This window comes from Chaetodon trifascialis, chromosome 5 (genome assembly GCF_039877785.1).
Source record: "Chaetodon trifascialis isolate fChaTrf1 chromosome 5, fChaTrf1.hap1, whole genome shotgun sequence".
In the NCBI taxonomy this organism is placed as follows: Eukaryota; Metazoa; Chordata; class Actinopteri; order Chaetodontiformes; family Chaetodontidae; genus Chaetodon; species Chaetodon trifascialis.
The window spans coordinates 31,090,422-31,103,644 of NC_092060.1; the positions used below are offsets into that span (position 1 = coordinate 31,090,422).

General features: G+C 51.0%; 2 protein-coding genes across 3 annotated transcripts in view; one reads left to right on the forward strand and one right to left on the reverse strand.

Annotated features, from left to right (window-relative positions):
- Window positions 1–7,567, forward strand: part of abca1b (ATP-binding cassette, sub-family A (ABC1), member 1B) — a 48,127-nt gene extending 40,560 nt beyond the window's left edge. The window contains exons 39-49 of one of the 2 annotated variants that reach the window (XM_070962774.1): window positions 10–133; window positions 329–458; window positions 1,467–1,593; window positions 1,731–1,793; window positions 1,906–2,012; window positions 2,503–2,644; window positions 2,866–3,000; window positions 3,664–3,767; window positions 6,021–6,113; window positions 6,232–6,475; window positions 6,662–7,567. In XM_070962774.1, coding sequence (XP_070818875.1) covers window positions 10–133; window positions 329–458; window positions 1,467–1,593; window positions 1,731–1,793; window positions 1,906–2,012; window positions 2,503–2,644; window positions 2,866–3,000; window positions 3,664–3,767; window positions 6,021–6,113; window positions 6,232–6,475; window positions 6,662–6,799 — 1,407 coding nt within the window. In that variant the 3' untranslated portion in view covers window positions 6,800–7,567. The remainder of the gene's footprint in view (window positions 1–9; window positions 134–328; window positions 459–1,466; window positions 1,594–1,730; window positions 1,794–1,905; window positions 2,013–2,502; window positions 2,645–2,865; window positions 3,001–3,663; window positions 3,768–6,020; window positions 6,114–6,231; window positions 6,476–6,661) is intronic. The other variant, XM_070962775.1, reaches the window with a different exon arrangement.
- A 701-nt stretch (window positions 7,568–8,268) lies between these two features.
- On the reverse strand, window positions 8,269–13,020 carry nipsnap3a (nipsnap homolog 3A (C. elegans)). The gene is made up of 6 exons (XM_070962897.1): window positions 12,897–13,020; window positions 9,995–10,202; window positions 9,719–9,880; window positions 9,485–9,634; window positions 9,124–9,210; window positions 8,269–8,738 (listed from the first exon to the last, which is right to left on the reverse strand). The coding sequence occupies exons 1-6, from the start codon at window positions 12,966–12,968 to the stop codon at window positions 8,662–8,664; spliced, it is 756 nt and encodes a 251-aa protein (XP_070818998.1). The 5' UTR covers window positions 12,969–13,020; the 3' UTR covers window positions 8,269–8,661.
- Window positions 13,021–13,223: the final 203 nt, after the last annotated feature.

A 13,223-nucleotide genomic window follows, 5' to 3' on the forward strand; every position in this document is an offset into this window, starting at 1 on the left:
TGTTTCCAGGAAATCGGAGGAATCAACGACATCCTGAAGAACGTCCTCCTGATCTTCCCTCACTTCTGTCTCGGCCGTGGACTCATTGACATGGTGAAGAACCAGGCGATGGCCGACGCCCTCGAAAGATTTGGTAACACACACACACACACACACACACACACACACACACACACACACACACACACACACACACACACACTGTGACAGCACATCAGAAGCTTGGATCCCACAAACATCCACCAGATGATGTTTTATTACATTTTATTTTGCTAAGTTCCTGGGACTTCCTGCTGTGCTGCTCACTTCTGATTGGCTGTTGTTTCAGGTGAGAACAGGTTCCGCTCCCCTCTGGAGTGGGACATGGTGGGAAAGAACCTGTTTGCGATGGCTGTGGAGGGAGTGGTCTTCTTCATCATCACACTCCTCATCCAGTACAGATTCTTCATCAAACCCAGGTACACGCACGCACACACACACACACACACACACACACACACACACACACACACACACACACACACACACACACACACACACACGCCTCGACAGACTTTCATTAGCAGACCTGTGAGTGAAAATGACTCACCTGTTTGAAGGAACAGGTGAGGAAACTAACATGTCAAACCCTTCAAAATAAAAGTCTTCCTCTACGCAGAGAAAACTTATGAAGCTCATGCTGTTCAGAATTTACAACAATGTACAAACTGCAGGTACACACTGCGACAGGTACACAGCTACAGGTACACACTGCGACAGGTACACAGCTACAGGTACACACTGCAACAGGTACACACTGCGACAGGTACACACTGCGACAGGTACACAGCTACAGGTACACACTGCGACAGGTACACAGCTACAGGTACACACTGCAACAGGTACACACTGCGACAGGTACACAGCTACAGGTACACACTGCGACAGGTACACAGCTACAGGTACACACTGCGACAGGTACACACTGCGACAGGTACACACTGCTACAGGTACACACTGCGACAGGTACACACTGCTACAGGTACACAGCTACAGGTACACACTGCGACAGGTACACACTGCGACAGGTACACAGCTACAGGTACACACTGCGACAGGTACACACTGCGACAGGTACACACTGCTACAGGTACACACTGCGACAGGTACACACTGCTACAGGTACACAGCTACAGGTACACACTGCGACAGGTACACACTGCGACAGGTACACAGCTACAGGTACACAGCTACAGGTACACACTGCGACAGGTACACACTGCTACAGGTACACACTGCGACAGGTACACAGCTACAGGTACACAGCTACAGGTACACACTGCGACAGGTACACAGCTACAGGTACACAGCTACAGGTACACACTGTGACATGTATATGAGCTTAGTGTGTGTGTGTGTGTGTGTGTGTGTGTGTGTGTGTGTGTGTGTGTGTGTGTGTGTGTGTGTGTGTGTGTGTCTCTCGACAGGTCAGTCAGTAAACTCACTAAACTGGGACCTCTGGGCGAGGAGGACGAGGATGTGGCCCGGGAGAGACAGAGGATCGTCCATGGCCTCGGACACGGAGACATTCTGGAGCTCCGACAGCTCACCAAGGTACACACACACACACACACACACACACACACACACACACACACACACACACACACACACACATGCACACACACACAGGACATTATCATCTCACCTGTTTGACTTGATGAGTGAACTGAATGGAATGTGGCCCTCAGGTGTTTAAGAGGAAGCAGAAGCCGGCGGTGGATCGGCTGTGTGTCGGGATCCCACCTGGAGAGGTGAGTCGCCGCGCTCGTCCACTCGTTAATAACCATTTAGCTAATGGAGCGTCACACCTGACCCTGGTGTGTGTGTGTGTGTGTGTGTGTGTGTGTGTGTGTGTGTGCTCAGTGCTTCGGGCTGCTCGGGGTGAACGGGGCCGGGAAGACCACCACCTTTAAGATGCTGACGGGAGACACGCTGGTGACCAGCGGGGAGGCCTTCCTGGCCGGGAAGAGGTGAGGTCAAAGGTCATGCAGCAGACCGCTGCGGCCTTCTTCTTCAGGTTGTTTCAGAGCTGCTGAGATCAGGATGACGTTTGTCCTCAGACGTTTGTCCTCAGACGTTTGTCCTCAGACGTTTGTCCTCAGTTTGTAAAATGAGTCCTACGTAAAGGTGGACCGTTGGATCAGATTAGAGACGTTCTACAGGCTGTGCTTTGTTTGTCCTTAAGCTCATTAATGAAAGAATACAGTGTTGCTCCATCAGTTAATCTCAAAGCCACATGAGGTTCTCAGCCTGCGGCTCGGGGCCCCCGCAGGTCCGTATTTGAACACTTCTGTGTTTCTTTAATGCTTTCGTCAGACTTCGGCCTGCGGCGAACGCCGTCCATCAGTAACACCAGGTGATGAGGCCATGTCAATGAGGACTCCCCAGAAACTGTTTGACCCCCCCTGAACTGTGTGTGTGTGTGTGTGTGTGTGTGTGTGTGTGTGTGTGTGTGTGCAGTATCCTGAGGGAGATCGATGAGGTCCATCAGAACATGGGTTACTGTCCTCAGTTCGACTCCATCAATGAGCTGCTGACAGGAAGAGAACACCTGGAGCTGTACGCCATCCTGAGAGGCATCCCCGAGGACGAAGTGTGCGACGTGAGCGTCAACCGCAAACACACACACACACACGCTTAGTGCACAACTACACACTGCAGAGGTCACACAGGGGTCACTCAGAGGTCACATAAAGAGGTCACACAGGGGTCACACAGAGGTTACAAAAAGAGGAAGAAAACAACTCAGAAGGATACAGTAATGCTGCTGCTGACAACAAAGATGATGATGATGATGATGATGATGATGTGTTTGATTGACAGGTGGCAGAGTGGGCGGTCAGGAAGTTGGGTTTGGTGAAGTACGCTGACAAAGCAGCAGGAAGTTACAGTGGAGGAAACATGAGGAAGCTGTCCACAGCCATGGCTCTGATTGGTGCTCCACCTGTCGTCTTCCTGGTAACACACACACACACACACACAAATGGAAACACACACACATGGAGAATGGAGCTTGCTCATTGGTCCACTGTTTGTGCTGCGTGTTGCTGCTACAGATGCTCACCTGGGCCTGCTGCACAAAACTGGGATAAGGGATTAAACTGGGATATGTTGGTGATCCTGGCTCAGCTGATCCCTGATCAGGCTGCACAAAAGCAGGACAGCAGAAAGTGGGATGTGTTATGGGATGAGTTACCATGGAGATTTATTCTGTGGAGCTTCGCCTGCTCCACACCAGGATCTGTTGAATCTCATCCCTTATCTCAGTCAGCATCATCACAAACAGAAACCAGCAGTTAGCGGTGCAGCTCAGCAGTGAGTCAGAGATGAAGATTAAACAGTTAAAGTTTGAACCGCGCAGCAGAGCGGCGTTACACAACAGCATCAGAGCCCGATGGGCCTATCAGAGAGCAGCTGAGTGCTGACTGCTTGTGTAACGGAGGATTAAAAGGAGTTGCAGCTGTTTACTGAGAGCAGAAGAAGAAAGACGGACGAGGTTAGAACGAGCAAACAGAGAAGAAGAGAGAGCGATGCCCCTCCTCCCCCTCCTCCTCACCTTCTCCCTCTGCTTCCTGCTCCACCTGTGGGCCAACCTCAACCTGGCTGTCCTCCTCGTTACAGGACGAGCCCACAACCGGCATGGACCCCAAAGCCCGCCGGGCGCTCTGGAACTGCATCCACAGCGTCATCAAGGAGGGACGCTCCGTCGTCCTCACCTCGCACAGGTAGACGCACTCTGTCTGTCCTCGAGACACACTCTGTCCTCACCTTGCAAAGGTAGACGCACTCTGTCTGTCCTCGAGACACACTCTGTCCTCACCTCGCAAAGGTAGACGCACTCTGTCCTCACCTCACACAGGTAGACGCACTCTGTCTGTCCTCGAGACTCACTCTGTCCTCACCTCGCACAGGTAGACGCACTCTGTCTGTCCTCGAGACACACTCTGTCCTCACCTCGCAAAGGTAGACGCACTCTGTCTGTCCTCGAGACACACTCTGTCCTCACCTCGCAAAGGTAGACGCACTCTGTCTGTCCTCGAGACACACTCTGTCCTCACCTCGCAAAGGTAGACGCACTCTGTCCTCACCTCACACAGGTAGACGCACTCTGTCTGTCCTCGAGACTCACTCTGTCCTCACCTCGCACAGGTAGACGCACTCTGTCTGTCCTCGAGACACACTCTGTCCTCACCTCGCAAAGGTAGACGCACTCTGTCTGTCCTCGAGACACACTCTGTCCTCACCTCGCAAAGGTAGACGCACTCTGTCTGTCCTCGAGACACACTCTGTCCTCACCTCGCAAAGGTAGACGCACTCTGTCCTCACCTCACACAGGTAGACACACTCTGTCCTCACCTCGCAAAGGTAGACGTACTCTGTCTGTCCTCGAGACACACTCTGTCCTCACCTCGCAAAGGTAGACGCACTCTGTCCTCACCTCACACAGGTAGACGCACTCTGTCTGTCCTCGAGACTCACTGTGTCCTCACCTCGCACAGGTAGACGCACTCTGTCTGTCCTCGAGACACACTCTGTCCTCACCTTGCACAGGTAGACACACTCTGTCTGTCCTCGCACAGGTAGACGCACTCTGTCTGTCCTCGAGACACACTCTGTCCTCACCTTGCACAGGTAGACACACTCTGTCTGTCCTCGCACAGGTAGACGCACTCTGTCTGTCCTCGAGACACACTCTGTCCTCACCTCACACAGGTAGACACACTCTGTCCTCACCTCGCAAAGGTAGACGCACTCTGTCTGTCCTCACACAGGTAGACGCACTCTGTCTGTCCTCGAGACACACTCTGTCCTCACCTCGCACAGGTAGACACACTGTCCTCACCTCACACAGGTAGACACACTCTGTCCTCACCTCGCACAGGTAGACACACTCTGTCCTCACCTCGCAAAGGTAGACGCACTCTGTCTGTCCTCGAGACACACCCTGTCCTCACCTCGCACAGGTAGACGCACTCTGTCTGTCCTCGAGACACACTCTGTCCTAACCTCGCAAAGGTAGACGCACTCTGTCTGTCCTCGAGACACACCCTGTCCTCACCTCGCACAGGTAGACGCACTCTGTCTGTCCTCGAGACACACTCTGTCCTCACCTCGGACAGGTAGACGCACTCTGTCTGTCCTCGAGACACACTCTGTCCTCACCTCACACAGGTAGACACACTCTGTCCTCACCTCACACAGGTAGACGCACTCTGTCTGTCCTCACACAGGTAGATGCACTCTGTCTGTTCTCGAGACACACTCTGTCCTCACCTCACACAGGTAGACGCACTCTGTCCTCACCTCGCACAGGTAGATGCACTCTGTCTGTTCTCGAGACACACTCTGTCCTCACCTCGCACAGGTAGACGCACTCTGTCTGTCCTCGAGACACACTCTGTCCTCACCTCACACAGGTAGACACACTCTGTCTGTCCTCGAGACACACTCTGTCCTCACCTCACACAGGTAGACACACTCTGTCTGTCCTCGAGACACACTCTGTCCTCACCTCACACAGGTAGATGCACTCTGTCTGTCCTGTCCAGATAGACAGGTTGAAGGAGTGACATGTCCACTGAGAGACAAGCACACTTGGGGACAAGTTAGTCTGTGGGTAGTGTGATTAACATATGTCCTCACAGAGTGTCCTCTAGTGTACTGATTAAATGTCCCCAGTTTGTGTCCTTGGTTACTGTCCTTGTGGTGTCTTCACGTCTTCAGTTCGGTTGTCTATTAGTGACCACCGTTTGTGTCCTCTGTTTATGGTCCTCAACAGGTCCTCAGTCAGCTTCCTTACCTGTGTGTCCTCAGTGTCTTCATGATGCGTCCTCAGTTTGTTTCTCCACTGTTCTCTTTGTTGTCTTCACCCAGCGTTTATCTCCTTAGTTTTTGTCCTTGATGTCCTCATGTCCTCTGTTGTCTGGTGTGTAGTAGCGGTGTGTATATTCACTGTGTGTGTATGTTGTGTGCTTCAGTATGGAGGAGTGTGAGGCTCTGTGCACCAGGATGGCCATCATGGTCAACGGCAGGTTCAGATGTCTCGGCAGCGTCCAACACCTGAAGAACAAGTAATACTGGCACACACACACACACACACAGCAGAGACACATTATTGACATGAATTGTTCATTTGAGACAAATCCAAATGTCTTCGATTCCTGTTAAAAAGACGGTTTCGTCCATCAGGTTCGGCGACGGGTACACCATCATCCTGCGGGTGGCGGGGCCCGACCCCGACCTGCTGCCCGTCATCAAGTTCATCGAGAGCGAGCTGAGCGGCAGCACGCTGAAGGAGAAGCACAGGAACATGCTGCAGTACCAGCTGCCATCGTCCCTCACCTCGCTCACACACATCTTCTCCATCCTGGCCAAGAACAAAGACACGCTGAGGATCGAGGACTACTCCGTCACTCAGACCACGCTGGACCAGGTGAGCAGACAAATCACACACCTGGACCAGGTGAAGACATAGAGCACACCTGTCGGTCGGTCCCTTCACACCTGAAACAGTAACCTTGCAGGTGTGACACCTGAAAGACTCTTCCGACTCTGTAGCTTCAGGTGACGGTCACTTCACTTACCTTCAGCGTCTCAGCGCTTTCTTTTGGTGTTTCAGGTATTTGTGAACTTTGCGAAGGACCAGAGTGACGACTATCACTCCAAAGACAACTCGGTGAGACGGAAAGACGTCTCCACCAGCGTCTCCACGTTGGACTCGAGCCGCCGAGCCACCGAGGGCGAGAGTGTGGTGTGATCACGTGATCGCGTTTAGGAGGCTGGAGCCTCAGCCTGGACTCGACCTGCAGCGGAGGGCACGCCCCCTCCTCACCTGTTATGATGTCATACTGATTTGAATACTGTGGGCGGAGTCAGCGCCGCCTCATGCCAGTCAATGCAAATGATTTCTCACGGAGGTGCTGAGCGGCCGCCGGCCACCGTCCGGACCAAGTGTTAAAGAAACTTGAATAACTTGCGTGTTTTCAGTGATTGAAGCGCCGCCTTAATGAACCTTCAGGTCTGTCAATCATTTCAATCAGACCGTTTTTTACAGCGTGTTGAATCCGTTTTATTGTGCTGACTTTTATTTATACGAGTAGCTGAAACGCAGAGTAATTTCTCGTCTGATCTTAGCTGAGGCCGAGCTGGCACCACTGCTTCCTTAGCGTTCAACAGCCAATCATAGAGCTCGATGCCAAGAGGAAAGAGTTGATTGATTTTGTAGTTTTTTTAGGAAAAGATGTAAAAAGAGCAGATTTGTTTGGTTTGGTGTAAAGCAGTGAAATACCTCATCAGCTCCTGACGGCACACTACAGTATTGACCAGTTCCCCGAACAGCCGATCCATCGTCCCTCCTTCAGCCTCCTGATTGGACCGAAGGAGTTCAGCACTTTACGTGTTCACGCCATCAGACTTCGTCTTTGCACTGAAATCATTACGCATCATTATTTAAAGTGACAGGACGGCTGATGGGAAGAAGAACTGTTACTGACTGAACGACCAATAAAACGAACAAATCTACATCTGCTGCGTCTGTGCGTGCTTTGATACACACACACACACACACACACACACACACACACACACACACACACACTCACACACATACATGCGCACACTCACTCACACACACACACACACACACTCACACTCACACACACGCACACACTCACAGACATACATACATGCGCACACAGGCACACACACATACATGCGCACACACACACACACTCACTCGCACACACACATACATGCGCACACTCACTCACACACACACACACACTCACACACACGCACACACACACACACACATACATACATACATGCGCACACAGGCACACACATACATGCGCGCACACACACTCACTCGCACACACACACACACACACTCACACACACACACACACACACATACATACATGCGCACACAGGCACACACATACATGCGCGCACACACACTCGCACACACACATACATGCGCACACTCACACACTCACTCGCACACACACATACATGCGCACACTCACACACACAGGTTTAAACTCGGCTGACGGATTCAGTCATTGGTCAGTTTCATCACAAGGTTTTCTTAAAGAATTCATTCAAATATTGAGAACGATCAATAACTAACAGTCAATATTGATTAGAGAAGACTCAGTAAATGGAACTGATCAGTAACTAAACTCATTGATGGCTCAGTGGAACAGACTGAGGACACACAGGACAAATGTTCATGTCTCAGTTTATTCAGTTGTTTTTCACAGACTGCCTGTGATTGGATGCTGCGGCTGTCACTCAAACGCTGGCGGTCTTTTTAATACTGACTCAGAATTATTCTGTTTCTAATGATGTGAAATATTCATTTACATCAGCTCTTCCTCTTTGACTCGTCCTCCTCACCATGTCTCTGAGCTGAAGCTGGACAACAGGATAATGTTCATGCTGAGCTGTGATTGGTTCATCAAGGGAACAGGCCGGTGCTTAGGATCAGCCAGGTGTTGGAGGTTCAGGACTGCAGGGGTTCTCACAAGGTGAGGACTAGTTTTACTTAAGTTTATGATGTTTGTCTCTGTTGCTGTGGAGACACAGGTGTGAGGACAGGAAGCTGAGGACAGGAAGTTACTTCAGTGGAGAGAATGGACAAGGAAACATGAGTTTATTGTCCTGAGAGTCCAGGTGGAGGACGCTGTTTCTGACTGAGGGAGAGAGACATGTGTTAGTGCTGATCGGTTATTGATCACCGTCCTTTAATGATCACTTAACCCACAACCATTTTCTGCTGCAGTGACATCAGATCGAACATTCAGCTGATTAAAGACACCTGAGAGACACGAGGCGTTCATGGTCCAGTCGGTCAGGAGTTCATATGAACGCTGAAGTGACGACGCTCACAGCTCGAGACATTAGACGACTCACAACTGGTCGCTTTAATAACTCCGTTCCTCTGAATTTGCTTGAATGTCATGACTTTTTCTCACTTTTCTCTAAATTCTATTTTTGGATCATCTGCAGTGTTGTGTATGATGTCACTGCATATGATGTCACTAAAGATGTCACTCAGTCTCGGGGGCGGAGTCTCACCTGCAGCGACCACCCGGGCGTCAGTGTGAGCTTTGTGTCGAACTTCAGCTCGCTGGTCGGCGCTCTCGAACCACCAGAGGGCGTGAACTGACCGAGATACAGTAACACACACATGCGCACACACGCGCATGCACACACACACACACACACACACACACACACACACACACACACACACACACACACACACACACACACACACACACACACACACACACACACACAGTCTGTGTGATCACCTGTTTACACTTAGAACAGGTGAGCAGCATCTTTCAGGTGTTTTTTGGCTGGTTATTATCTACAGTGTTTCAAAGTCACGATGCCTGCCGGAGCTTTTGCAGCGTTATTTTTTACAGTGTACCTCTGTTCAGCGCGCCAAACTCGCTGTGGAAGGCTCCCACCAGCTTGCCGTACCCCGGTGCATCATGGGCAGAGACAGCAGCCTGGAAGGCGTTGCCCCAAACTGCCGGACCTCCGGGATGCATCTGGAAGGAAACCAGCTCGTACACACCTGAAACACACCTGGTGTCATAATGCAGACGTGACATCATTGAAAGCAGTTACGTAGCTTTGGCGGCGTGGCGGCGGGGCTTACCGCCCTCTTGTGGCGGCCTCTGCAGCTGGCTCCAAGGAAGCAGGTAGACGACCTCATTGTCCTGAGACATCAGCATCGGTATGGCCCGGGAGATGTACTCCGACAGCCAGACGGGGTCCTGAGACAAGGCTGCCCTAACAGCTGCCCGCTGAGCGTAACTGTCTGAGGAGGAAGAGGACAAGGGGGACGAGGAGGACGAGGACGAGGACGAGGACAGCTGTTACACTTTTAAAACATGGTGATGAAGAACTATCAAACAGAGAAGAAAGTTCTCACCATATTTCCAAATATGGAAAACCTTGTTCAGGCCGCCGTACTCAACACTCCAGTAGCCAATCAGCTCAGAGTGGGCGGTGCGAAGGTGGATCTTCTCATTGGTCAGTTTGAGGAAAGCAGGGTTCTGGTCTGGGCGGATGCAGTAGGTGCGGAACTCATAGAAGGTTCTGTGTTTCTGTTGGGGGCCCGTGGAGAGACGCACACGAGGCTGCAGAGAGGAGCAAAGAAGCAGAGGAAGAGTCACCGCGGACCGGACTGGACCGGACTGGACTGGACTGGACTGGACTGAACCGACTGGACTGGACTGGACTGGACACGTCCTTCAAGTCTCTGAATGTCTTTATTGTCGCAGGAACATTGTGTTAATATGATTAATATAATGTTTGTTTGTTTGTTTATTCTCATTTTATTTTTTTATTCACTCTAATTTCATTTTCTCGTCATTTATGTAAATATTTAGATGTAGACTGCTTCATCCTGCTGATGGTGCATTTTGGATGTTTTGTCATTCCTTTAATAAACTGAAGTTTTTCTTCCATCCATCCATCCATCCATTTTCTCCCGCTTATCTGGGGCCGGGTTGCGGGGGGAGCAGTCTGATCAGGGACACCCAGACTTCCCTCTCCCCGGACACTTCCCCCAGCTCTACCGGGGGGATCCTGAGGCGTTCCCAGGCCAGCTGAGTGACATAGTCACCCCAGCGTGTCCTGAGTCTTCCTTGGGGCCTCCTCCCGGTGGGACATGCCTGGAACACCTCCCTAGGGAGGCGTCCAGGGGGCATCCGGTAGAGATGCCCGAGCCACCTCAGCTGACTCCTCTCGATGTGGAGGAGCAGCGACTCTACTCTGAGCTCCTCCCGGGTGACAGAGCTCCTCATCCTATCTCTAAGGGAGGCCCCGCCACCCTGCGGAGGAAACTCATTTCAGCCGCTTGTATCCGGGACCTCGTTCTTTCGGTCATGACCCAAAGTTCATGACCATAGGGGAGGGCAGGAACGTAGATTGACCGGTAAATCGAGAGCTTCGCCTTTCGGCTCAGCTCCTTCTTCGCCACGACAGATCGGTACAGTGACCGCATTACTGCAGCCGCTGCACTGATCCGCCTGTCAATCTCACCTCCATCCTTCCCTCACTCATGAACAGGATCCCAAGATACTTAAACTCCTCCACTTGAGGCAGGAACTCTCCCCCAACCTGAAGGGAGCAAGCCACCTTTTTCCGGTCGAGAACTATGGCCGTTTCTCAATATGCGTTCTTCTCTGTACTTGTGTTCTTGTGTACTTGAGAAACGTCATCACTCTGAGTCCAAGTACGGTTCCAATTCTCAAGTCCGCATCTCGACAAGTACGCTCAAATACCCGGATGTGTTCTCGCCCCTCCCACTTTATCGAGGATGCATTGGATGGTGACTTGTGCGGACTTGGGGCAACCACGTATCCCAGAATGCATTTCGTCGCAACGATGCCGGAGGAGAAGACTCACAACTATAAGTTACAAGTTTGGAAATACTGCTGTTTTAGTAGTACGGAATGTGGTTTTAAGATTATTTTATGTGAGAAAGTGGATGTTAAAACTTAAAATCTGTGGTCGATTCATCACAATAGCGCGTAGTTTAAAATTTGCTCCAAAGTTTTCGGAGATGTGTCGTCCTGCTAACGTCATCAAGTACGCTGCTGTCCCAATTGCAGAATGACGGTCCTGCGTCCTCCCGTCCTGGAGAGACTGAACTCCCAAGTCGAACTTGCTAAGTCCGAACTGCCAAGTTCGTAAGTCCGAACTTGGCGTACTTGGTATTGAGAAACGGCTCATGGCCTCGGACTTGGAGGTGCTGACCCTCATCCCAGCTGCTTCACACTCGGCTGCGAACCGCCCCAGCGCATGCTGAAGGTCCTGGCTCGAGGGAGCCAACAAGACAACATCATCCGCGAAAAGCAGAGATGAAATCTGGCGTCTCCTGAACCGAACCCCCTCGAGCCCCTGGCTGCGCCTAGAAATTCTGTCCATAAAAATGATGAACAGAACCGGTGACAAAGGGCAGCCCTGCCGGAGTCCAACATGCACATCTTTAATTATTAAATTGTATTTTGTTAATGTCAGAAAAAAAAATAAGAGAGAAAATAAAAGAAGAAACGAGCTCAACACTTCAGAGTCAAACAGGGTCACGCTGCCATCTGCTGGACAACAGAGCGCCACTACAGGGGACAGACACGTGACTGTGGTCCACGAACCAACACTGAGAGCGTGTGTGTGCGTGTGTGCACGTACGTGTGTCCATGTATACCTCCCGTTGTGGGGACATCAACAAAGACATTGTGAGGACTCAACGTACTGAGGGGACAAAACACAGGTCCCCAAAATGTCAATCCTTCAATTTTAGGATGAAGACTGGAGTCAGGGTTAAGGTAAAGACTAAGATTAAGATTAAGGTTAAGCTAAATCTCCAAGAAATGAAAATACGTTTACACACAAGTAATGAAACTTTGTGTTTTATCTGCTGTCAATATCAAACCATAAACTCAGAAAGTTGTGTTGGTCTTACCTGACCTGGTCTGACCTGGTCTAACCGTCAGGTGAAGCCTTATCTGTGCAGAGGCCCCTCACATGGGTTAATCTTAAACTTCTTGTTTTGACCGTTTGTCCTTGATCGGTCCAAAGATCAACGACAAACTGCCAAACTTGAGTGAAACAGGAAGCAGAAACCTGAGATTCAAACTCAGACAACGAGTTTGAGCCTGAGCTGCAGCTCAGTTTAGTCTGGAGTTTAAGGAGTGTTTTAGTCCTGAGCCGCAGCCCAGAGGATCAAACGCTGCTCGTCTCTAAGGAGGACGCCCCCTGAGGACTCTCAGGTCTGAGGACATGTCCTCAGAACTTTCAGGCCTGTGCTTCCTGACAGGTAAACTCACCTGAGCAGCAGCAGCAGCAGGTGAGAGCAGGACAGCAGCTGGTCTCAGCGAGGAGCTCCTGAACTTCAGCATGTTGAGAGTGAAGAGAGGAAGCACGAGCAAACAGGAAGTTACCAGGCAGCCAGAGATCCTGTGTGAAGGAGGTCTCACTCAGAACAAATGACCTGCTCCAACTGAGTGCGCTACCATGGCAACCAGCCCAGCAGCGACGCGCACTTCCTCTTCCGCTCTGAGAAGCAATAGAGATAAAACATAAACCTCGAAATCGACATTAAAGCAGTTTTTATGTTGACGTTATGAATCCACGTGAGTTCCTGACAGAGTGAG